This window comes from Protobothrops mucrosquamatus, unplaced genomic scaffold (genome assembly GCF_001527695.2).
Source record: "Protobothrops mucrosquamatus isolate PMUCROS unplaced genomic scaffold, P.Mucros_1.0 scaffold2349, whole genome shotgun sequence".
NCBI classification, from domain to species: domain Eukaryota; kingdom Metazoa; phylum Chordata; class Lepidosauria; order Squamata; family Viperidae; genus Protobothrops; species Protobothrops mucrosquamatus.
In genome coordinates this window covers 20,883-48,344 of record NW_015388429.1, presented here as the reverse complement: position 1 = coordinate 48,344, position 27,462 = coordinate 20,883, and the positions used below count along the sequence as shown (strand labels likewise).

At 37.0% G+C, this 27,462-nt stretch overlaps 1 protein-coding gene across 1 annotated transcript in view; it reads right to left on the bottom strand.

The window, feature by feature from the left end:
* The window catches only part of ITPK1 (inositol-tetrakisphosphate 1-kinase), a 38,788-nt gene that overhangs the window by 2,448 nt on the left and 8,878 nt on the right, over positions 1 to 27,462 (bottom strand). The window contains exons 3-7 of the mRNA XM_015824772.1: positions 10,982 to 11,080; positions 8,458 to 8,498; positions 6,529 to 6,694; positions 1,943 to 2,010; positions 1,206 to 1,368 (exon numbers count right to left, since the gene is read on the bottom strand). Coding sequence (XP_015680258.1) covers positions 1,206 to 1,368; positions 1,943 to 2,010; positions 6,529 to 6,694; positions 8,458 to 8,498; positions 10,982 to 11,080 — 537 coding nt within the window. The remainder of the gene's footprint in view (positions 1 to 1,205; positions 1,369 to 1,942; positions 2,011 to 6,528; positions 6,695 to 8,457; positions 8,499 to 10,981; positions 11,081 to 27,462) is intronic.

Sequence of the window (27,462 nt, the reverse complement as noted above, 5' to 3'; positions counted from 1 at the left end):
GGTGACCTGAATGATGATCATGCCAGTGCAGCAGTACCCAGGTTGGGGAAAGTTAAGACAATTCATAAGAACATATTGCATCTGAATATGTATTTTGCCAAGTCCCGATGACCTTGTTAACTTTCCAATGTCAGCCTTACGTAGCATGATCAATAACAAGAGATCACATCCAAAACTTTCAAAAAACATAATCTGCCTACAATCTTGTGTGTGTAGAGTCATACTTGTGACCACAACTGAGCCCAAAATTTCTGTTGCTAAGTGAGTCATTTGTTAAGTGAGTTTTGGCCCATTTTATGTCCTTTCTTGCTACAGTTGTTTAGCGAATCACTGCAGTTGTTAAGTCAGTAACACAGTTTTAAGTGAGTCTGGCTTCCATATTTACTTTGCTTGTCAGAAGGTCACAAAAGGTGATCACCTGTCCCCGGGACTGCAACCATCATAAATATGAGTCAGTTGCCAAGCGTCTGAATTTTGATCACGTGACCATGGGGATGCTGCAAAGGTCATAGGAGTGAAAAATGGTCATAAATCACTTTTTTCAATGCCACTGTAACTTTGAATGGTCACTAAATGAACTGTTGTAAGTCGAGGGCTACCTGTATTTAGATCTGTAAGGGGCCCATTGCATAATTTGAGTTCCTAAGTGAATGGAGGATCTCACTCATGTAGATTACCTGTCTGCTCTTGAACTTGCTGAGCAGGGGGATGGACTAGATGACCTCCAAGGTCCCTTCCAACTTTTTTTATTATTACTATGATGATGATGATGTAAGGGTAAAATTCTGACAGAAGTGTTGATACTGAACCCAGATCCAACCACAGGGCTCAGCTACTTTCTTCATATATTTCTTGAGAGTGAGCACATTTAAAAAAATTTAAAGGGGAAAGCCACAGTTTGGAGCCCTCAGAGTATCTCAAAAATATTTTTTTTATTTTTGGATGGAATTCTATTATTTGCATTTAATCTGATTTGATTTTAGTTAAAGCTACATGAAATTTTTATTTTTATTTTTCATCCTGGGCTGAGCCACTTTGTCTTGACCTTACTCATTTTTGGAAGTTGAATTCTTGGTATACCATTTAAAGGACAACTGTGGGCCTTTGTCTGAAAAAAATATTCTGCACCCTTGCTTGAAATGAATGTTAACGTTGAGGTATGATATTTGTATTTTGTGTATATTGTATATCGTTTTTGCTCTCACCTGGAAATGCATTGATATCAATGACTGCATGCTGACCAGTCTGATTATTAATGATAATGTCAATGCCAAAGAGAGAAATCCCCAAAGTCTGCCTTAGTGTCTTTGAGATTGCTTGGATGACGTCGTCATTTGGTCTCTCAAACACCCCTTCTATTTTATCAAGCTGCAAAAAAAAAGAGAGAGAGAGAGAATGAAATTGTAGAGGGATATTAAAGAAAAAACAGGTATCCTCACATTTCCTCCAGACATGAAATACATCATCGGCAGAAACCACAGATCAGTATTTTAAAAGGTCTGAAATCTTGCCAAATCTTTGGGGACAAAATGTCAACTTTAAGGCGGCAGGGCTAGCAGAGGCCATGGACTGCAGGACAGTCAAATGGGCAAAGATGCGGAGGGGCAGAGAAGTGGGTGGGTGGGAGAGCTGAAACCCCCCCTGTGATCGTAAGCGCAGATGAGCTGGAACAGCCCCAACTTTGGGGATCAGGTATATGGACCATTCACCCAGAGACTCTGTAATTTTGATTAGTCGTTGAATGAATGGTTATTTACTAAGTATCATAATTCCTATGTTTCAAGGAAAGCCAAACATTTTCATATATGTTGGTGAAAGATTTTGGATGATTCTGAGCTTCTGCTTTCCTGCAATAATTCCTAAAATAAACCTGAAAAGGTTTAAATTGAGAGGAGCCTATTGTCAGAATCAGAATTTGGAGAAAGAAGTCTGGAATACTTACTGCTGTTAAGATGGAAGAGGATTCTGGTTTTGATACATTGTGGCTGTTGAAAAATATTGATTCTCTATCTATAGATTGGAAATTAAAGAAAAAAAACTATAAGTTACAAACAAATCTGTAGAACTAAAAAAAAATTACATGCAAGTAACAAACAATTGCTTTTAAATGTTACATTCAAAATCACCACTTAAGTCCTAAAAATATTTGAATATACAAACACTAGAGGGCACTATAATCCAGCAACTTTATATTTTCAACAAATAAAATCCTTGGATTTTACACCATTCCTATTTGTATTGAGCTCTAATCAATTGCCATAATACAATGTCCTGGCTTCCATAATTGACGAGGAAATAATAGCTTTGTTGCATAAAGGAGTAGAGTTTTTAACAGGTTTATTTATTTATTTGAAACAATAACAAAGCAAAACAAAACATGGAAGAAATGACAGGAGCTGCTAGGGGTACCTGCGTTGATGCTGGCTTCAAAAAATAATAATAATAATTCAGCAATGAAATAAGAAGAAGCAATGCCTTTTAAGAGTTTGTGCTGCTTGTGCCCAGTCACTGAGCTGTAGACAGGTTGTTTGTGATCATCGAAGAACATCTTGTACATTTATCGGGTGAGGGATGTCTGTAAGATACACTCAGCAGCCTTCTGTTTGGGCTAATTTTTGTGAAGCTATTTTTTCTGTTGTTACTTTGCCAATAGGTTTGCCTAGAACTCTGATTAACACACCCCTCTTTGACTTCCACCTCTTGGTCTGTGACTTACAATTTGTCCTATCCTGCTGGTATATATCTCCATTCCAAGCCCATTGGGAGATGCTGTAGAAGACATGACCTGGTGTCTGGAGGCTGTCAGGGTCTGGATGGGGAAAAACAGGCTCAGACTTAACCCAAACCAAATGGAGTGGTTGTTGCTCCAGAGGCCAATTTCTCCATCTTTGATTTGATGGGATTATGCTCCACTATGCACCGAAGACAGTTACTCGTGCCCGTCAATTCATTCTACATAGGGAAATGCTTGAATCATCCAGAAATTTTGGGTGGTCAAGAATGAACATATTACAGCACGTATACCCAGAGGCCAATTACAATACTGGCATATTACACCACTGCTGTGGGAGTTGCACTGGTTACTAGAAAGTTTGTGAGTGTCATTCAAAGGGCCAATCGCTATAAAGCTTTTATGAGTCTCTGGGCCACACCGTAGAGACTGTTTTTTCCCATATGGCTTCAAGCTGTCCCATGTGAACTAGGGAGCACCAAAGGATCCCTATATATCAGGGGTAGTCAACCTTGGCTCTTTTATGACTCGAGGACTTCAATTCCCAGAATTCCTTGGCCAGCAAGCCAAGATTGACTACCCCTGCTATATATCAAGAAATACAATGGGAGGTGACCTGATAAGAAATGTTCTCTGCAGCAAAACCTCCTTTGGAACCGATTGCCCCCTGAAACAAGGATAGCATCCATCCTTATGGTTTTTCAGAAGCAAGTGACCACATGGCTCTTCCAGAAGACCTTGAGGGTTTATAGTCAGTGGTGCCAAACCAAATGCCAAATTAATTTGTAGTTATGTAGCAACTCTAATTTGGAGAAATAGATTGTGAGCTTTATTATATAATTGATTTTAATATTAATTTTGCACTGTCTTTATACAAGAAATCCTGCAAGCTGTTAGATTTCAAGTAGTAGATCAATCACATAGAGAAATTAAGAAATCAAGAGTTTCTGATATTGCAGCCCATTTGCCCATGTAAGCAATTAGTCATATCTGAAGTACTCCTAAAAGAATGAAGATGTATTCATTGATTCATTGGAAATAAGCACAAGATGAATTATTTTCTAGCCATTGAATTCATCATCCCAAGTTTTCGTTTCAGGTGTCAACTGAAACATTAAAAAAATAAAGGTGTACTTTTTGGCTAAAGTAAAGTGTGCGTTGGTTTAAAACTTACAACAGAATATGTATTTAAACTGAAAACGTGGATAAGGTTATAACAAACAACCCTAAAGATTATTGATTATTGATTAACAAGTATATATGAAACTGCTTCCAATGTTTTTTTATTACACTACATAAGCTAAAACAATACAAAAAAGCACAGCATAAAGATACAAAAGGCAAGAGGAAAAGCAGAACATAAGTAAAAACATTGCGAAATGTAATTTTGGTAACATATTCTCTCTTCCCTTCCATTCTCTTCCCCAATCACTACACACAATTTCAATATTTATGTTATGATTTTATTATTTAATATTAAACTTTAGACATTTTTGCTTATGTCTGTTTGTAATTTATTTGTTGTTTTAAATTAGTCTCTTTTTCTAAAAGCCATATTCCAAAGGTCTGAATATGCCTTGCTGAGTAATGCACTGTATATAAGGGAGCCTTTCCTGCTTAAATTTGATTAATTTTTTTATTATGAATACATATCGTCAGTTTTGTTATTGCTGCCTGTTCACCAGTTCAGGTGTCCTGCTCTTGCATTGTTGGCACAATGTTACTTTCCCAATGTTGTCATTCTTGCCATTGGCAGCATATAAATAAAATGTATCAAACTTATTAAAATATATTTTCTGGAATTATTCCCCAAATTGTAGGAAATTCCAACATCCCAATTGGGAACAGCTGACAGTCTTATTATTTCTGTCTTTGGGTATGATTCTTTAAAAGTCATTGATATTAATGGGTATTACTACAATATAGAAAACAGAAGTCAAAAATTAACTTTGCATGTATGAAGAAAAAAAACTAAAATAAATATTCATATTGCTAAAAACTAGAATCGTAAATCTATTTTGAATGTGACCATTCTACAAGGGAACTTTTTGAAGGTACTGAAAGAATGTGGGAATAATTTTATTATTAAAAAGGTATAATTCAGTTAATGGAAGGAACAGTTTTTAAATATGATATTCAGTACATAATCCCTCTATTTATGTACCATTTAAACTTCAGTTGAATAATATACTGACTGAAGATTGCAAGGTTATCTGTGATAAATATTTTAAGTGCTATATGAGTGCTGACTATTTAAACAAAAAACAAAAGCAGGATTAACATTTGGACGAGAAACTACTAGGAATGACCACAGCTGTAGTAAAAAAAAAATAAAAATCCCTGAAGAATTCAGTGATAAATCACTTTTATAATCTTAAGAAAATGGTATGTATAGTAGAATTGTACTGAACTAAAAAGAAAACTAAAGTTTTCATACCAATTGTAATCATTTTTGATATTATGGTTTGTTATCTAGTTGTGTATTACTTTTTAGATTTTGTGACTTTAGCAATATTTTTTTAATTTCAACTTGCTATTTTGCATACTTGCCTTTGGATAAAATATTTATAAATCAACATAGCATATTTGACAGTGATTCAACATAAATAATTAAATAAAAGTGGATCTATTACAGCTTCCAAAAATGTTTTCTTCATAAGGAGTAAAGAAAAAAAATGAAATCACAGAACATTTTAACTCACGTGCATTTTTCTTGAATGATATACCACATAACCAGACCATCTAAATCAGTGGTTCTCAACCTGTGGGTCGGGACCCCATTTGGGGTCGATCGACCATTTCATGGGGGTCATCAAGCAAGGCTGTCCGCCATTTTTTTTGTCCGCCATTTTTTCCCCCTTTTCTGGCGGGTGCCTTATCTCCCTTGGGCTGGGCCAGCTGGTGGTCGGCCTGCTCCGTCTCTGCCGCTTGCCAGCTACGCCTCGGCCAGCGCAGGGGGCGGAACCACGCATGCACGGTGCTCCCGGGCAGGGAAAGTCCTCGACTTACGACCGGTTTAATCCTCGACTTACGACCAGTTTATTCCTCGACTTACGACCAGTTGGGGTCGCGGCATTAAAAAGGTTGAGAACCACTGATCTAAATATTATGAACCAATTTTAAGAATTTCATTAGTATGATTTCAAGCAAACTGCATATGAATAAGATGTCAAAGCCTTCACGAAAGATCACAATATAATCAATCAATCAATCATATTTATATAGTTGCCCTTTTCACAAAATGTGACTCTGGGTGCTTACAATAAAGTTCGGGTGGAATGTGTCATACAGGGAATTTTTTTCCAAAATTCTTAGAGGAAGAGTTGAGTAGAGATGATCAGGGTCAAGTATCAAATAGAATTTGAAACCAACTGCATCCGGCCACTGATTTATGATGCCATAATCTCAAAACCTCTATGGAAGCTAGACAGGGTTAAAAGCCTGTAGGAGCTCTTCTGCTTCCATCTTGACTTGCTTATTTTAGGAAGAAGTCTGTAATGTCCTCCCCTTTTTCTCCAGTTTTAGATTAGTACTTTGGTACATAAATTTGAATGCCCGTAGCAGCTATTGGCAAGAACAGTTGCTATCTCCCAAAGAAATTACTGCTACAATGGTTTGGGGGAGGGGATAAGGGAGAAATTGAAAAATATCAAAAGTACAAAAAGCCGGGGAAACACTGAGTTCAATCTTCCTCAACCTGACGTCCTCTATGTGTTTTGGATCAGGACTCACCAAAATGTTGTTCTTCAGATTTTCCCACTAGTACACCATGTTGAATTACCACTTCCAAAGCTTACCAGAAATGCCTGCTGAGAAGTTCTTCACAGAGGGCCTCTTCACCACAGTATATGACTCCCCAACCACAAAGACTTTGTACAGGACAGCATTGTGGTTGATGAAACTTTGAATCACACATGGAGGCTGAATGGCTTTCAGGCCTTCCCGGTTGAATATGATAGCCATCTGAAAAATGAAGATACGACTTGCAATTACAGTCATACAGATGAAAAATACATGTTTCACATAAACAAGCATTGCATTGGTGGTTCCAATAGCAATATGCACAGCATGCATGCACACATACATACAATTATTTGCTGCTGCTATCAGTGGCGTTAGTATACATTCAGATGGTTTTAAAAGGGATTAGACAAATTGATGGAAGATTGGGTTATTGGTGTTTATTATTTTTGATTAGACATAGCAAAACGTAAAGACAAGCTACTAGGGAGTAGGAATAGAAGAACATTATTGCTTCCCTTTCTTTTTTTGTCAGCTTCTTGAATGCAGTTGCTTGATCAATGTGGAACACATAATGTTGAAGTGTTTATGATACTGGCTTGATCCAGCAGAACTCTTCTTATGCTTTTATGCCAAGTATTCAGATAAACTGGGGAGGGGAGGATGGAGAGAAGATGCAGAACTGTGCTATCCAATTGGAAACACTTGGCATTCTGTCTCTCCAACTTGCAGCTTATTTCTTATTTAGCCTTTTCCCCAAATTTACTTAATTATGCTTATCTACTGCTTCCTTATGCCAAAGCATCTCAAAATGGTTTACAATAAAATATAGAATAAAGCAATTATGTAATGGGATGGAAATGGTAATAGTCATCCTATATGACCATCATAGATCCCTTATTGAGTCAGGATATTTCTCTTGCTCTTGTGAGAACCTTTGGCAGCATTTAAAAACACTATCCATGGTATCTGGAGGGTCACCTATGTGAGTTGGGCGTACTACACTTCAGTGCTTCTGCTCTTATCTGAGTGAGAATATCCAGTCTGGATTACTGGAGTGAGGAAGATGACAATTCTATGGTTGCTCCAATGGAAACCTGAGGGTTTGGTGCTCCCCCCTATATTATTTAACATCTCTGTGAAACTACTGAGAGAAATCATCTACCAAATTGAGATGCCTTTAGAGATGACCTAGAAGTTGCAGCTGGTTCATAAGTGGCAATTGAACCAATGACAGGGTAACTCATCACTGCAGGTCGGTACCATTGTCAAAGTCTTCCCACTAGTTGCCAGTAGGCTTCTGATCTCAACTCAAAGTGCTGAACATACATTATAAAGTCCTATGTAGCACTGCATTATGTTAGAGAAGGCATTCCTTTGCCAGACTTAAACCCATTCATGAAGTAGAAACACCATCCCAGCCTCCCATTTTAAGAAGACTAAGTGGCAGGACTTTTCTATTTAATCCCCATATTTTCAAATGCCTTCTCTTCATAGGCTTTTGTAACCCCCCTCCCTCAAATTCTGGCATTTTATAAAGCTGTCAATATCCTATTCCATTTTTGTTTTTACCCAAGTCGTCATTATTTAATGGCTATCATCTTGGGATATTTATTCATTCTATGTTTTTTTCTTTTATGTTCTATTTTGACAAATGCTGCCTAAAACCTGTGCGTTAGGATGGATTACAAAATTGCAAATAAATAAACAAATGGATGGATGGATGGATGAATGAATGAATGTGTATGAGTATATATAAATGGCCTTCAAAATGAGAGAAAAATAAATTTTCAATGTTAATGAAGCCATGAGGATATGAAGAATGACTTCTAAGTATGCATGAGAGACAAGAATCAACTCTCCTTACTTTTCCTTGAAGTTTATGAATCAAATTCACAGATGGACTACTATAATTTTTCTCTTAATGCCCAGCCAAGGCAGTTTTTCTAAATACACATTATATGAAGCCTTGTGCAAATACTTACCTCATGAGAGTTGGTTCCATGGGCGACTCTTGTCTTACAAACTTCAGTAACAAAAAAGGTAAATTGTGAGTCAGTACAAAAGAATATACACATGGCACTTCAGTATTTCTAACAACTAATGCTAATGATTTGGTTAATCCACCCAACTGGATGGTATTCACCCTATGGTTGCCCTTCCCCTAAAACCAGCCTTCTCTCATCTTGGCATTTTCAGAAAATAAGATCGGGTCTTATTTATTTATTTATTTATTTATTTATTTAGCCTCCAAAAGAGGCACCAAATCTTGTTTTCAGGAGATATCTTCTATATTCACCTCTGGCACCGACAGCCCCGCCCAGCAGGTCCACTTCTTCTGCGGCCGAAGGAGCAGCGTCATTCTGCAGCTGTATTCCTGCCTGTATTTTGCAATCAGGCCTTTTTGGAAGGCCTCTGTAGCCGAGTACTATAGCTCAGTTCTCAGCTGCAGAGGTCTTGCAGAACTGAGCTATAGATTCAATCCATAGCTCGGTTCTCAGCTGCAGAGGTCTTGCAGAACCGAGCTATGGATTGAATCCATAGCTCAGTTCTTGGCTGCAGTGGCCTTCTGGAAAGACCTGTGACTGAGAAATGCAGGCCTGGCTACAGAAGAACGCCACAGAAGAAGTGGGCCAGCAAGGAGAGGTCTGGCTGCGAGGTAAGTGGGTGCAGTGCGCGTGAGGCAGCTCCACCCCCCCACTAGCTCGATTTTTAGGTATGTGCCTCGCCCTAAAACTAGGGCTTATTTTTGGGGTAGGCCTTACTTTTGGGGAAACACGGTATCTATTCAATTGTATTTATATTCCTATCTTTCCTCTAAGACAGTGTTTTTCATATTTACAACAAATTTAAGAAATGTGAATTTCAAATATGCTAGTTAGAGAATTCTGAGAGTTGAAGATCACAAACATTTTAACATAATCAAAGGTGAGAAACACCGCTCCAAGAGATGAGGTAGTTTACATGGGGATCTTCTCTAATCTTATTCTCACAATCACCTTGTCAGATCGACTAGTCTGAGAGATGGCAACTGACCTGAAATAATACAGTAAACTCCTTATTAAGCTGGGGACTTGAATATGGATGTTCCCAATTAGTCCATCACTTTAGCAGCTGCACTACACTGTACTATATGTAGCCACTGTTTCTCCTTCAAGAGCTTGCCACTATAATTCAGTGACAAATTGTTGAAGTTCTTGAACTTTTGTTAATGAAAATCAGTGAGAATAGATAGGTTAAGTCTTTGATAGCTATGTTAATTCTATTGGAACATTAATGCACCTGTTATTTATTTAAAAAGGTCTTTCCAAATAAAGCAAAATGAAAAGGGATGGCTTTTTGGAGAGTGGCATCTAAAATATAGAAGAGCACTGCTAGAGAAATTTGCCTTGTTTAATCCTTATGGTCTATTGACATTACTAGAGCCATTTAAATACTGATAGTCTGAGACTCTCAATTTAAAATGAATATTTTCATTGTTCTATAGTTTAATATATTAATGTTGCATATTACTAACTTGCCCAGAGAACTTATACTTACATTAATGTATAGTAGTACATTTAATATACTATAATAAATGTTATACTAGAATAGAATACTTTATTGGCCAAGTGTGATTGGACATACAAAGAATTTGTCTCCAGTGCATAAGCACTCAATGTGCATACAAACTACGAAGTAATGTAATTATAAGATAATCGTACATCTAAGATTCATATGTTAGTATAGCATACCTAAAATGGAAAAAAAAAATCTCAATTTGCCAGAATATTACTCTGTAGTTTTAAATGGGCATTAGGGCCTTTTTCTAATAAATCAACACAAACATTATGCATATTGAAATAAAAAGAGACACTTCCAAAATAACTTTGATAATTCATCTTCTAAATAGAGGCAGAGAAAATGAAAAAGAGAAAAATAACATACTATACTATAGAAAGAAGGATTTTATGCACAATATGCGCGCAGAGCCTTTACAGATTTTTAAAGGAGGATCAAACAAACTCATGGAAGAAAACATTAGCCATTGAATTCCGATTATCACAGAAAGCTGTATTGTCCTCATGTTCTGTTTAAAGACTTCAGGAAAGTGTTTGCTTGGTCTCTAGGTATGATGAGTAGTGGATCAGATAAAACACTGACTTAATCTAGCAGGACTGTTTATATCTGAATAAGCCATCTTTCATTGTCACCATGAAAAATACTGTATTTTCAAACTTAAAAGAACTAAAATAGAGTACAGTTAGATCCATAGTTTATTTTTAATAGAATGAGAGCATATAATTTTAATAGAATGAGAGCATATAATTTTATGTGCTTTTATATTATCTTATGTACCTTTGGAGCAAGTTTGCCTAATCCAGCATGTACTCCAGCCACAAGCTATCTGCCATGCAAGTCCCCTCTTTCCCCCAAGAGTACTTAGCTAAATTGCATTGATTTCAGTGGCAGTGGAGGAAATGCTCTACAACTTTACTGTTAAGCAAAATATAAAAACGGTTTACATACTGAATGGGAATGCAATTCCATTTTTTTCTATTTGCTTCAAGGTGTCTTCTCCACATGCATTTGTTAGTTCCATAAATGGAGGAGAACAGATTCTGTCATCTGAAGAAAAGAGATGGAAAAAACAATCCAAACAGTTTATAGGTGTTTTCAGTTTATCCCAGTTCGTGCTTTCTACACTGTAAGTACCCTTCAATTTTACCCTGCTCGTTTCAGCATTTTCTATAATATGATGTCATCTGAAAAAAGTATTTTGTTCATCTGGTTGATTAAAGCTTCTTGTCTTTCCAACAAAACATTGTTGCTCATATGTGCAATGGTTGTGTACACAAATCTAACTGAAAACTGTATCTTAGCAAAATTACAAAAAAAACTAATGAAAATTATCTCCAAAACAAGTATTTAAGTCATATCAATTTTATCTTGCAACACTATTCCAAATGTTTTACTCACAAGAAAAATGCTTAATATACCATTTCCCAAATACAATAATTTTTTGAGGGAGAATCCACATCAAACTGATGCCAAACTGATGACAACATCACACAATGATACACTTATTTGCATCCAAACATCAATGCAAGTACATGTCAGAGCATTTGCATAATGTCATCACACACATTATCATTTGCCTCCTTGTGGATAACAATGATAAATTTAAACAACAAATCCATTAAGTAGAAGAATCTGTCTATAAAAGCAGTTGGATCATCTGACAGCAAAGAAATTTAACTCTATTAAATTCTTTTTTGTATCTGTCTTTAGTTTAAAAGCTATAGAACAGATCCTTCTTCTTCAGAAGGGTATAGTCAGAGCTGATGTAAATATTTTATTAATTGTTAAATTTATTTACTGCTTATCTCACTGTGGGGCTACTCTAGATGGCTTATAACAGTGATGGCAAACCTTTTAGAGACTGAGTGCCCAAACTGCAACCCAAAACCCACGTATGCATCGTCGAGTGCCGGCTGAGTGTGGCCCATTGGCTGGGTGTGGGCATGGCCAGTTGGGTGGGCATGGCTGCAGTGGTAACGGCAGACTGGGTGGGACTAAAAAGTTCAATCAATCAATTCCAACTTTGCAAGAACTTTTTTTTTCCTGCGAGAAGTTGAAATTGACTGATTGAACCTTTTTTTTTTTGCACATGGCGGCGGACGCCTAAAGCGAAAAGGTTTTATAAAACCCAGCTGAAGGCCTAGGACTGGGGCGACAACGTGCGTGCCCACAGAGAGGGCTCTGAGTGCTGCCTCTGGCACCCGTGCCATAGGTTCGCCACCACTGGCTTATAACAATAAAAATGAAGAAATGAAGGGTGTGAACAGAAGTAAGATAATAGAACAATAAAATAAACAATGAAAAAGAACACAGTGAGAGACACAACTATATGATATCAAAATAGAAAGATGGAAGGGGAGAGAGCAGACAAGGGGGGGATTCTAAATTCTAAACAATTCTAAAAGATGAAGTTGCAAGGATATTGTTTTTAAAAATCTTCCAGGTCCATGCACAGTAGTTTTCTTAAAGGACTATATGAATGTTGTGAAGGGTGTATCCAAATAATATCATTCAAAGTAAACTGGGAAAAACATTTATTAAACATATCAATCACACAGAAGAAATCTTATCAGTCTTTTCCTCCATCTCCAAAAGCAAAACTGCAAAAATGAGATTCTACATGAAAACAGCCCATTATACATCAGTAATGTATGATGTCCAGTACAGAATCAGAGAACAGGCAGACCATGTTCTAAATACCAGTTTCAGAAAAGCCTCATGAAAGAATAAGGCAATGCTGGAATCAGTGACAAGGCTTTAGGAACAACAGAACTGGGACTGACCAGTCTACTTTTTAGTTTTTGTTTGAGATTTAAACTGGGACAGCTCTCTTTTCAAAAAATAAGGCTGTTCCTAATACTTATGTAGACTTTAAAAAAAATAACAGCACTACCATTTCTGATCTTATTTATAAAGAGTTTCAAAGAGCAGGTATATGAATCCCCTTGGACACGTGGACTCCTTGAATAAGATGGAGAAAAAAGGCACGAACTTGCACTAGATTATGATTCATTCCCCTTTAATGTTTTTTTTTTAAATCCAAAAATTCTGTCGGAGCTTGCCACAAGTTTGGAACTTTAGCAAAGCACTTCATGCAAATTAAACAGCTTCTTACTTGATATATTCTCAAACTTGCCTTTTTTAAGTTATTCAATAATTGTAAACAAAGGATATACATTGTATAATTAGAAAAAGATAATTATTTTAAATTCTAGGTGTTAACTGCAGTTGCATATACTTAAACCAAATGTATGATCCATGAAAACTTCATTGCTAGCAAAGCAGAAGCTTGTATATTAGATAAATTAGATAAATAAACCACTCACAGAAAGCTTGAGGTTTTAAATTGCTAAACTCCAGGAAGCTTTAAAAAATGTGATAAAGTTATACAGAATTCCATTTATCTAAAGCATTAGTTTTTCAAATTATTTAGCATTAATGGTAGTTTTCATTAAGATCTTTTGCAAACCCTTTGATGGATGCAGACAAATTGTCCAGTACTACTTCTGATGCCAGAAATTTTTTTTTCTGTTTAAAAAAAATATCCTAAGGGCAATTTTTGCCATATAGACATTAAAAAAATGGAAATATTTCTCACTGCCAGCAACTCCTAGATGTATAAGGTGACTAAAATGGGTTTTATGGTTTTTTTTAAAAAAGACCTGATTGTATCTAATCTGAGATCTACTGATTTAAGATTGGTTGGGCTTAGATTTATATATTTCAATTTATATATTTCAATAGCTTAAATATATACAGGCTGTATTAAAAGTCAGACCCCATAATAAACAAAATCAGGCCTCATGGAAATAATATACATATACATACATACATACATACATACATACATACATACATACATACAGGTAGGTAGATATAGATATATACTATATTACATTAAATGTTTGACTTGATTGCCATTTTCTTCTAGCATAACTCTTTGATGCATCACATTCATAGTGCATTAACATTTTCTCTGGAAAATAATATTAATAAATAAAATATTATGACTGGTCTATGGGACCTTGGTACACTGTATATATATAAAGATAAACCCAAGCTCAGCCAATTGGACCAGGAGATTTTAGGTATCATTCTTTCTTAAGAAATTGTAGAGAATCACAGATATAATCTTGGAAAAACTACTTGACTGCAGTTAGAAAAACATGATTTAAATCCAGGGCAGGAAGAAAATATTAGAAGGAAATTCAGATCAGTTCCGGCTAAGTAAGAGAAGGGAGGGAGGAATGATGCTGTCATGGCTTTCAAGATTTGGTTACTATAACCTGTAAAAATAGAGTCCCAGTCATTCTGTGGAGTCTGTTTCCTGATTTGGCCTATGCAGATAGTCCTCAATTTATAAGGGCAATTCAGACCAGAATTTCTGTTGCTAAGCAATGTGGTAATGAAGCACAACTGCATTGCTCAGTGATGGCAATCCCTGCAGCCTTAGTTGCCAGTAAAGAAGTCAGTGCTTTTATGCTATTAAAATGATTAAAAATGAACTGCAGATCTAAATGTATTGCAAGGTTCAGGCCTGCAGCCAGTTGCATCCAGATGGGGGAGTGTTGGCAAGGGTTCACTAGAAGTGCAGCGGGGCTGCACTGGGAAGGGTGCATGAGAGGCACTGGGACTGCATGAGAGGCATTGCATGGATTGGGGAGGATGCACGAGGGCACAAAGGTGTGTGCCAGAGGCATCATGCATACTGAAGGCTGGGGAGGGTGTGAGGATGTGCACAAGAGGTGGGGCTTGGTGAGTGTGCATGAGGGTGCAGTGCAGGTTGGGGAGGGTGTTTCAAAGAAGACATGGGGAGTGTTGTGGAGGGTGCCTGGGGATGTGTAATGGCATGACACAAGTACCAAGAGTGGGGGAGACTTATCCAAGTGACTTATGATCTTCCCTGCCCACTTCCCAAATTATTTTCTGGGGAAGCTGGCAGGGAAAGTTACAAATGGCAATCCCACGATCATGGAGTGCTTGGCAACCAGTCATAAGTGTGAATGGGTTGCCAATCACCCAGATTGTGATCTGTGTGCTGGGACAGGTGGAAATCCAAGGACTGGTTATAACCACCATTTAGGGTAACCAAATGGGTTGCGCCCATCATTGAAGAAAGATTAACAGTAAAATGGGGAGATTCACAAACTAAAACAAGTTCATTGTAAAGTCTGAATGTATTTAGAAAGGAGAGATCATTTTATGGTTTTACTGTGGGGTTCTTAAGATATTGACTCAAATATTGCACTCTGCATTTGATCTTCACCAATTGGACTGTTTGGATTATGGAATATCTACAGTTCATGACTACATAGAAATGTGAAGGATGAGGAACGTTTCTAGGCTTTGCTTATTTCTATTTTAATCTATTAAAATGTTTAAAAATAAACTGCAGATCTAAATGTATTGCAAGTCTCAGGCCTGAGTTGCTTCTACAAAGTATGGAACTATGATACTGTTAATATAATTATGTAATAATAAATTAGAAATCCAGTTTTGTGCAATAGTTAAAGTATTGGTCTAGAAACCAGGAAACTGAGTTCTAGTCCTGCCTTAGGCATGAAAAACCAGCTGGGCCACTCTTTCAGCCTAGCTTATCTCACAGCAATGTTATAGGGAAAATAGGAGGAAGGAGTATTGGTATGTTCACTGCTTTGAGTTGTATATGAAAGAAAGTCAGTATCAAAATCTAAAACGAAAAATTGCTTGCAGAAAAGACAACATTCCAGTAATTGAGGCACTTCCAAGACAGCACAATCTACATAGCAGGGGTCTTCAAACTTGGCCCTTTTATGACTTGTGGACTTCAACTCCCAGAATTCCTCAGCCAGGCATGCTGGCTGGGGAATTCTGGGAGTTGAAGTCCACAAGTCATAAAAGGGCCAAGTTTGAAGACCCCTGCTATACAGTTATCCATAGATACCTGTGGGATTTGGAAGTTCTGCAGAAAATACAATCTCTCACACCCTGGCAAATCAAATGGGCACAATTTTTCTCTCGTTTCAGTTTTCATATCAAATGTGTACTCCTGGCTCACAGAACAGACTTCCAGCTGCCCAATCATGGAAACCTGAATATGACTTTCCCTACTCAATTCCTCCTTCCACAATACTGCAGCCGATCCTTCTGAAAGATCTGGAGAAGGAGACAGATTGTAGACCAGATTAGAGTGCAACAGAAACAGTTGCATATATCAGGGCTTCCAGGGACTTCACAGACTGATTCTTCACCTTTAAATGTTGGAGATCAGTTTCACAATGACCATTTTATATGAAGTGTTGCAAATCTATTCATAAGTTTTTTTTTGAAATGCGGTTTTCTGGATTTTTGTTGTTGTTATTGTCTCTGACTGAAAATGTTCAGAGCTATGGGAATGGCATTAAACCAACTCTATGATTAACCAATGGTTATTGCAACATTGATCTTTGTAGAGTAGGTGTATTTTATATCTACTCTGCATATGATGCATTTGGGAACCAGCATTTCCCATCAGATCAGCACAGATGGAAAAGGTCAGCCTGGAAGACAGGCTGTTGCGAGTTCACTGAAAGGAAACAAACAATCCTTTCATGAAAAATGGTTAACAACAAGGCCCCTTTCAACTACCACCTCATTTTGGCATGAACTCTAAGGAATGTACAATACCTGTAGCACAGGCTGTGAGATACCCTTTAAAAGGCACCCCCCCCCAATCCTCCACAAGCCACTGACTGAAGCAAGGCTATTGTTACTTCTAGTGTGTCACAACTAGCTTTCAGTATTCAAATGAATGCTCATAGAAGAGTCAGCAATGGCAAGGATCTTTTTTCTTTTGGAATAACAGCATCTTTCATCTCTCAGGAACTATTTAACATTTAATGAGACTCAATTAAGTTCAAGGGGATTGGAGCTGGTGAGGCAGGGCTCTCCAATTCTTATTTCACGGCCACGCCAGAGAAAGCCATTTTATAAATCAGGCACTATCGCAATAACCTTCAGTCCAGGAAATGTGTAGCCAGAAAACTACTGTCGTAGAATGGCAGCAGGGATTGAAACTTTGGGTCTAACATGAAGGGTAAGATTGGTGCATGTTGTTAGAAGAAAACTTATATGTATGGTTTTTCTTAATTCTGTATAATAAATCTACTGATGTAACCTTCTTGAAGTTGCTTTAGGAAAGCAGAACAGGAAGAAACTCTTAAGTGCCATACCTGATATAAAGCCTTGATAAATGCATTGTATGCTTTATAAGTTGATTTATGACTGGAAAATTGTAAGAGCACAGGAAGTTGCTTTCAACCAGTTCAGGCTATTAGCCCAGTCAACCTAATATTCTGACTGACAGATCTCCACATTCTTAACGGAGAGATAAGCAGTTGAAGCTGAAAAACATCTAACATCTGAAACAGATTGTCCACCACTGAGCTACAGTTAACTGAGTATACATTTAAAGAATGGTACTAGATTTTAAGAGGCTTCTGGGCCCCACCCATGGCTTGGTAAGTGAATGTTCCCAATCCCTTGTGCCGTTTTAGAGTAGCATTCTTAGGACTAATGTTTCATTAAGGCCGTGTGACAATGAGAATGCTGTTGATCTAACTTGCCATTTGTCTTAAGTGAGATGTTTTACTCATTAGTTGTTGATACTGCTGAAATCACCAACATCAAAAAACATATAAAATCCAGTAGTAAATAATCACCCAAAAAATCACTGAATAGAGTCCACTAGAACTGGATTCTATTGGCAATCAACAAAATTAAATAAATACATAATAAAACAAAGATAAACCCAAGCTGCCCAAGCTCCAAATGCTCTCTGAAAAAGTTAAATTTTTACCAACCTCCAGAATGTCATTAAAGCGGTTCTTGGCTACTAGGTGAGGCAACAATAATTGCCCTGAATCACAAATGACTATTAGCCACAATTCAATACATGTTTGACTATCTGAAGCATTTTATACCAAGAGAGATATTTCTTTGTTTGTAAACCTCAATGTGAATAGGTATAATCAAAACATATTGTGGCATAGGATTACCAAACATTATAGACAATCTCCTCAACTCAATGACCATGAGAAGCTCTATGTATGGAATGTAATTTGATTATTTACATATTTAGATGCCTCTAAGGGATTGAGGGGGCAAAAAGTATTGCTATAACCAGCAATCTACTACAAAAAGAATTTACTTCATGTGGATTTATGCTGCCTAACAGAGAATCTGAAGTATAATATTTTGTAACAAAAGAGAAAGTGCTGGCTGTTTTTCAAAGAAGAAACACAGCTAAATTCAACAAACAGGACACTTCTTACCATGATCCAGTATGAGTTTGTGTAAAGTAGGATTTGATTTATTAGACAATCTATTTCCTTTCTGTCTGAGTTATTTAATATCATTCTCTACACTCCGGTTTATTTTCCTTTTGAACAGTTTACAGATTCAAATCTGCCCTACCGCCCCCCCCCCAACGATAGTTGGATAAAATCAAAGACATCTCTCAACATGATCACTCCAGAGGGGGAAAGCAAGCAAATGAGCTAATGCCTGTATTTCTGTACACATTACTAAAATCTCTTGCATTTTTAAAATTAGAATACCAAACAATCTTAATTTATAAGGGATAAAGGAGTCAAAATATTGTCATTAGATTATAACATGAAAGATAAATGGATACTATGCTCTAACACTGGACTGAAACCAAGGAAAGATATTACACATTTTAAATCAAGTAACCGCAAAGGTTTGGCATTTTGGGGTCAAACTGTTTACATAGTTTGGTTGATTTGGCAAAGTACTATAAACGTATTTAAACATTCAGCTTTTAGAAAAGACTAAATCTTACTGAGCTATATATTTGAAGATTATTCTGTTTTGAATTGCAAAGAAGAGTTCACTCACTAAATGCATCTCATTGAAAAAAAAACACATAATTAATTATATTGCCAAACAGAAAATAGGCTATACTTTTTTATATGGGATTTAAATGTATTTATCAGGGAACATGATACTCTACCTGTTAGAAGCTGGCATGCGTGAAGAAGACAGCTCATTTTAATAAGCTACATATTCTCTTTCTTACGTAGTTCTGATGCTGACTGTGGGGATTGACTAACTGATTAATAAAAGTTATTAATCTTAAACTGGATCTTAAACTGTCTATGTTCCTCACTGTTGTTCCAATAAAAAGGCCCACTTGCAATATCAAATAACGATACTATTGTTTCAGTGGAATTTCTGAGAGCAAGGAATATTCAAGTTTGCAATTACATAGATACATTAAGAGGAAAATAATTCAGAGAAAGAGGGGAGAAAAATACATGGATTTTAGTAACAGCAATAAGAAAATTAACCAGGTTTCATTCACTGGCCAGAGAATGAGCAACTGCAAGAAGCTACTAGTTCACCTCTCCTTGCCAAGAAAGAACATTTTGCTCCATTCATGCTCATTGTCCTGGGACTTCAGTTTTTGCCATCAGCCAGGGGGGAGAAAGTTCACTGCAAAATCTCTGTCAAAGAAAGACCACCGGCAAGGAATGATCAGCTTAGCCCCACTAGATAGGCATGTTTGTTTACAACTCACCATTGTATTTTGGTACTGTCAAATGATCTTTTTTTCTATCTTTTCCCTTCCCTGCTCTCATTTGTCCCTCATGTGCTTGGTTTTTAAATCTTTATTTTTAATTGGTGTGGGCTACTTAAGAATAAAATATTTGTCTTAAAAGTAAAATCATAATATAACCTGAATAGGATTATAAACAGTAAAATAATAGCAATATAAATAAATGTTCCTAATTTATAAGCAAAGCCATGCATACATTAAACATTACAACGTGCACTGATGTGTTGCATGAGCATTACTACATAAATGTTACTACAATAGAAAACCAGTAATTTAGGACTGGTTATAAAGAAGATACAATGTTTGTTTAAGATATTGTTTCTTATTCTGCAGATATAATTTGCACAATACTGTTCCAATATCAGGATTGCAGTATTTACTTGATTATTTTAAACTGGTTGGATTAAATTAAATCCCATAATCTTGTGCCTATTAAGAATAATCTTGATAAAAACTCAATATATGTGGATGGCAATAAACTGTGGAAGATCGTATTAAATGGCTTAATCAATTAGAAAGATATAACTAATGAAACAACTGAGCAACCTTCTACTCCTTTTGAATTCTTGGAAACTGAAGAAATAACAAAAATTACAAAAAAGTGGAATAGTCTACTTCAATATGTAGGACAGAATACTTTTCTAAAACGGATCCAGCTACAATATGGAATATTGTTCAATTACTCTATCTACCCCATTCAATTACTCTAATCTACCTGCTATAATAGGCAGCTGCTCTCCAAGGATCTCATCCAGAGGGCTCTTGTATCACCTCTAGACAGAGACTGAACTAGTATGTTTGTTACTCATTTATGGCTCCTGAACACATGGAAGCTCACTCTCGACACAAATAGGGGTTGTTGTTTTTTTTAAAAAAATATCTTCAGAATCTACTAATATGCAAATATAAAAAGATTTAATCCTCACAGAAACTGTAGCATATGGTTTAAAGCAAATGATATACTTAATATATATGCCTTTGGAAATAAAGGAATCTACCTTCCCTTCCCTACTAATCCTCACTTATGTAATAGGATGAATTTATTCTTAAGTAATTATTCTGTTGTCACTGAAAGAACATCCTGTTCCCAGTACCTGTTTCTTTGACCACCATGGCTATAATTCATTGCAAATACGTCTTTCAATAAACATCTTACAGATCTATCTATCTATCTATCTATCTATCTATCTATCTATCTATCTATCTATCTATCTATCTATCTATCTATCTATCATCAAACCTTTTTTGTTCTTCCTCTATTTATTGTACTTTTCTTTTTCACAAGATGCATCATTTGATTTTTTTTTGTTTAAAAAAACGGAGAAATATATTCTTTTCATAACAAAATGTAAAAAGCTTTTCAGCTGCATTACTTTCTATCATTTTCAAAAATCTATACTCATGTGTTTCTTTTTCCCTTGTAGCACCACTGCAATCTAACACAACGAACAGGTAAAACTGCCAAGATTTATCCAGTCTTCTTTGATGAGGAGGGAGACTCTTTGGAGCTGGAGATTCTTTTTAAAAAATATTGGGTTTTAGTTTTCTCGATATAATCTTTTAGGTTCCTGTTGATTACAAAAGGGCACAAGAAACATAAAGCCTACCACTGGGCTATCCATCCTGGAAAGGTTTTTAGTGCAAGGTTTCAGTCCCAATCACATGTAAAACAAGACAATAGGGTATATGATGCTTACTCTATTAATGATTCTGGGTGTTTTTAAGATATAGGTAGTCCTCGACTTACGACCACAATTGAACTTGAAATTTCTGTTGCTAAGCGAGACATTTGTTAAGTAAGTTTTGCCCCATTTTACGACCTTTCTTGCCACAGTTCTTAAGTGAATCACTGAAGTTGTTAAGTTAGTAACACAATGTTAAGTGAATCTGGCTTCCCCATTGGCTTTGCTAGCCAGAAGGTCACACAAGGTAATGACATGACCCCAGGACACCTCAACTGTCATAAATACATGCCAGTTGCCAAGCGCCCAAATTTTTATCATGTGACCATGGGGATGCTGCAATAGTCATCTGAAAAATGGTCATAAGTCACTTTTTTCAGTGCTGTTATAACTTCAAACAGTCACTAAATGAATGTTTGTAAGTCAAGGACTACCTGTATAGTGGGTGTTAATTAAAAACAATATTAAATGGTAACTGATATGAAACACAAAATATGAATATGAAGCTCCTATGAAAATATGTATATGGGTGGTGCAAGCTCCCTTCTAACCTGTAATAAATCCTGGACGTTCTTCAACTTCAGTGGCAATTTATGTCATAAAAATACTTCCTCAAAGAAGAAAGCTGAATAGATGACAAAAGTACAACCACAGCCCTAACTTTACGATACCTATATAACACGGATGCTTAAATATTCTTAAATAAAGAACTACCCAACTAAAAACCCTGAACCTAGATGGAAAAACAAAGCAGACAATTTTCTACAATTAGACACTGGAGCCATTTCCAGTCAGATCAAGGTAATAAGGGCATGGGCCATGCTAGCTGAATTCTGGAACTCAGAAGGACATCAGGCTGATAAAGGATGGTTTGAACTAGAAAACTGCATCTTTTTTGTTATGGGTCATGGCCAAGGAGGACAAACTGGTTTCCAGTCTGCATTGCTTAAATCTTGATACCGCTCTAGTCATACTTCCAAGATAATCTCAGCACAAGCCAAAATACAAACAAACAGACAAAGCCCATTCCCCAAAATGGCACTGATTAGTGATATTTTGGACCAAAGGAGAGGCTCACAACATTCTGCAAAATTGTGGGTGTGAGTGTTCTATTTTCATGTATATCTGTATAAAACTTATGATGCCATACCTGCTGTGTTTTCTTCCAGCTTCTAATTGCTGGGTATTATATTTGGGTAAGAAACAGGCACACTGATGTGTCATTACTGTATTTGGGAAGTCTAAAAACATTACTTTTATTGATGGGACAAAACTTGCCATAATTGTGGCCAATCATACAATGCCTTGAATCAAACTAAACCATAGTTTGAATCCTTCAAAATCTCCGTCTTGCTTTTTTATTTAAAAAAAAAAGACATTGAAAAACAATTGAATACCAAAAAGCTGTAAAATCAAGGGCAGAGTGAGGTAGTCAGTTTTATCTTCAAAATGTTAGTATTTGAAAAAGAACTAAAGAAAGGACTATGGTATTTAATTAAAGTTAAATAAGAGAATGGCATTAAACAATAATAAAGATAATTGAATAATAACGATGGTTCCAAGATACCAATTTAAGAAATTAAACCTTTTACAGTTTTTACTGAGCACATCAATCATTGTAGCACATCTACCCACAGCTTCATAATTTCCATTTTTTAACCTCCTATGTATTATTTCAGGAACATATGAAAATTTACTGAAAACCTGTGATAAGAATGTTTTTGGGTTCTGTGCTATAAATAACTAAAGGAGAACCTAGGGGGAGGAAGTAAAAGGAACAAAGTGTAAAAAAGAAAGGTCATAAATATAGAGAAAACAACTGCCTTGACATTATCTAGTCAGTCCATCTACAAAAACTGTGTGCATATGGAAACTTTTGGAGTTAGTAAATAAATCAGGAATAAGTAGCAAAATTAAAAACAACTCTTCTTGTTTTGGAAACAGACATGGCCTTTCTGGGACAGATGAGTCAGTAAAGATCTAGTCCCATAAATTTTGAAATAATTAAGGGATTTACAATTGGGAAAGATGAATACATTCTATTTCATGATAAGTTCTGGTCTCAGAATCTGCTTTATGCAGTTATGAGGATGCATATTGAAGGAAGGAAGGAAGGAAGGAAGGAAGGAAGGAAGGAAGGAAGGAAGGAAGGAAGGAAGGAAGGAACCCAAGGACTCCAAGATCCATTTCAGCCCTATGATATTCAGTGTTTCCCAAACAGCCACACATAGGAACTGTAACTTCAACTGTTGACAGCAAATTCCAGAAGGCTACAATTTATAATTTGCTTTTTACCCTCTTCCAGATGTTAGTCAGGCAAAAAAGTATTTCATGAAATCAAGGGGGACCTGGATTACTCTGCAAATCTGTATGATAGACGTGGGTGTTTCTATGAGGAAAACCTACACACCTTCATCATTGTTCATCTTCCAAAGGTATACAGTGACTTTCTTCCAGCAGCAGTTAAAATACTAAAAAATCAGCATTGGGAGAGGAAAAAACCCATGACTTTTGGGATGAACCCAAGAGTACAACTACAACTTGACCTCAGAGATTCCCTCCCCCCCATTATAAGCACACTTCTGATTGAGAACACTGAGCTTTAGGTTGCCAAACATAAACATAAACAAAACAGCTTTCTTCAACTGTCACTCTCTAAATATGCTCCCAGGAAAGTGTCAGGCTTAGGAAATAAGCAGATGCCTATAAAGAAATAGCTTTGCATATCTTTGTTGGCTGAACCTTTTCTGCAGGCTAACTCACTTGTGGATGACTAAATCAAAACTCAGATGAAAACAGTTTATCTCAAAATCCAAGCAAGATTTTGACACAGAGCATTTGCAGCGTGGGCTTTTGCAGTGAGCCCACCAAAACCAGAGGGAGTCCTCTTATCTCTGGGTGGCTGGCTGCAAATGCTCTGTGCTGTAAATGTTCCATGCCAAAATCCTGCTTATATTTCAAGATGGATATTTTTCAGCCAGTCCCCAGAAACCAGAGGGAGTCCTCTTAGCAGGTGGCAGAGGTCTATGACCATCTCTGCTGACTTCACCATTAAGCCAGCAAGGAAGATTGCAAATGGTAATCACATGAATGCCAAGTACCCAGATCACAATCACAGAACTATAGGGGTATTCAATGGCTATAACTTCAAGCATGAGTCATTAAGTCCCTTTGCTCATTGCCATCATAATTTCAAACGGTCATTGAATGATTGTTAAGTGAGGACTACCTGTGGCAGTGAGGGACAATGGTTGCTGTAAGTGACCAATCTAATATCTGTTAAAGTTACCAAAGAACCTGAACCCAAAGCTGACACCTCCCTTCCTGTTGTCTATGTTTAGCTCTCGCGAACTCAACGTACACTTTGCTATCTTAGCAGACTGCCCTTTTTGTCAAAAGTGAAGTAATTTCTTCCCAAACATTTCTATATTATTTTATCATGTCTATTCTTCCATATTAATGGAATTATCCAAATTCAAGTGTTTTCCTCTGCCTTCAAGGTCACTCGCCGGCTTTCTGCCTAAGGCAGGACTAGAACTTGCAGTCTCCTGCTCTCTAAGCCTGATGCCTTAATCGCTATTTCAAAGTGTTCTATTCCTTCCATGCAGTACACAACCCCAAACATATGCCATGCTTTTTTTGTGTGGAAAATAGGAAAAGTACACACAATCACTTTGGATATTGCAAATTATCTTCTCTGGCCTGCTTGCTTTTATGTATCCACCCACTCCCATTATCTCTCTCCTTTGTATTCCATCTCCCATCTTCTCCCCCACATCCTATGCATTTTCATGGTCATGCTGCAATCTCCATTGATCTTTCTCTGGGATATAACTGTCCCTCCAATTTCCCCCTATTTGAGGGGTGAAGGTTCGTTCTCCAAGCTGGAGGGTTGGTTTTCGAACATTTCATTACCAGGCTAGGTAACATCTTCAGCGGTGTTTAGGGGATGTCTGCGTCAGTGTTCTACTTATATAAGGGCTTCAGGTGTGGGAGTGTCAAGTGAGGGTCTTGTGATGGGCCAGGTGGGAGTCATCAGAGAGAGGCTTGTGATAAGGAGGTACTTCAGGTAAGGGTTGTTGGAAGGTGTGAATTAGTGGGTCAGGAGTGAGTCATCAGTGGGAGGCTGGTAATGGGTCTTGTGATGGGGAGATTATGTCAGGTCAGGGTCATTGGAAGGTGAACTGCTGTGGGAAAGAGAGAGGGGTTTGAGGGTTGGTGCTGTCTCCAGATGGCTGTTTGATTGATTTGGATTTTGGGTTCATATGCTGGTTGTACATCAATATGTCTGCTGATGAAATTGCTTGTGGAATGCCAGGCTTCGATGAATTCCCGAGCGTGGCAGGTGGTAGTGTGGCCAATGATTTTAGTGTTGCTCCAATTGAACTGTTGTTGTTTGGTGTCAGTGTGGGTAGCGATTAGGGATTTGGGATCGTGCTAGCCAGTGTTCGTGGATCCTGGTTTTTACTGACATGCCCCCTCTTTATCAGCTCTCTCTCCTATTACTCAAGAACTTAGAAAAGTATTTAGTCTGCAATCAATAGCAGGGACCCATTTTAGTGGGGAAGCATTGGTGGCAGGAGTGGCCCATAAAGCAAAATACAAGCATTTCAACTGTTTCTCTTTCCCTACAAGTGGCTCTAGTGCCATAGTAGCTCAAGGAAAATGCAACTATTTACAGCGATGTCCTGTGTTCAAATGTTATGGGTATCTTATTCCAATCTGAAACATACCCAGATCACAATAAACATTTCAAGAGAATACTTGGCTCTTACCTTCATCAAACGGTTAATATTACGTCTGAGATTTTCCAAAATTACACTGAACATTTATTTAGAAAATATGTCATTGGAAGCTATAACCTGAGAATAAAATGTTTCTCTACATGGAACAATATTTCTCAAAATATTCCCATGGCACAATTCACTTTCATTTCTATTATTCTGATGGGAATAATTCTTATCAAAGATACAAAATTTAAGGTCCAAGTTTCAACACATCTGACCGAATCCTGACATTGTGGCCTTCAGATCCCCTCCAAAAGTTGTCCCCACATTATACCTTTTTACTATGATAGAAATAAATGCTAAATATGTGTGGGATTAATTATTGTAAATCACAATTAAGTTAAATTAAAATTAGTGAAATCTTTTCCCCCCCTCTAATAACATCTACTTTTGGGAGTGTAATTTCTAATACTTGAAGGTCATATGGGAGCCCTGGCCAAGAAAACAGTTGCATTTATAGCTTATTTATAGGCAATCAGAACTTGCCAACAAGGAATAAAAGTAGTTTTTAAAAAATAAATCTTGATCAGCCACAGCAGGTGGCAGCACTTCTCTGAATTTGGCTGATCTCAAAATAGCTAAGACAGGTCAGACCCAGTTATTACTTGTATACTTAGAACACCAGTAAATACGAGGATTATAGGATATAGTGGGAAGATGAAGAAAGGTCTCAGAGGAAGGCAAATAGAAACTCACTGTTGCTGAGATAAAATATATAAAAGCATTTGTGTAATCATCAAGAGGTACGATATTGGATGGTATCTGTAACATGACATGAACTGAAAAACCTGGTGGGGAGGTAAGAGTCATCAAAATCAAATACAGGTAATCCTCGACTTACAACCACAATTGAGCCCAAAATTTCTGTTGCTAAGTGAGTCATTTGTTGAGTTTTGCCCCATTTTATGACCTTTCTTGCCACAGTTAAGGGAATAACATGGTTGTCAAGTGAATCTGGCTTCCCCATTGACTTTGCTTGTCAGAAGATTACAGAAGGTGATCATATGACCCTGGGACATTGGAACTGACATAAATATGAGTCAGTTGCCAAGCATCTGAATTTTGATCATGTGAGCATGGGGATGCTGCAATGGTAGTAAAGTGTGAAAAATGGTCATAAGTCACTTTTTTCAGTGTCATTGTAACTTTGAACAGTCACTAAGTGAACTGTTGTCGGTCTAGGACAGGGGTGTCAAACTCGCAACGTCACGTGACATGTCGCAACATATCGCAACTTTTTTTCCATTGCCAGCAATGGGATGGGCGTGGTTTTGCCATGACGCATCCGGCCCGTGGGCCGGCAGTTTGACACCCCTGTCTAGAACTACCTGTATTAAGAGAAAAGCTAACTTAACTTAAAAG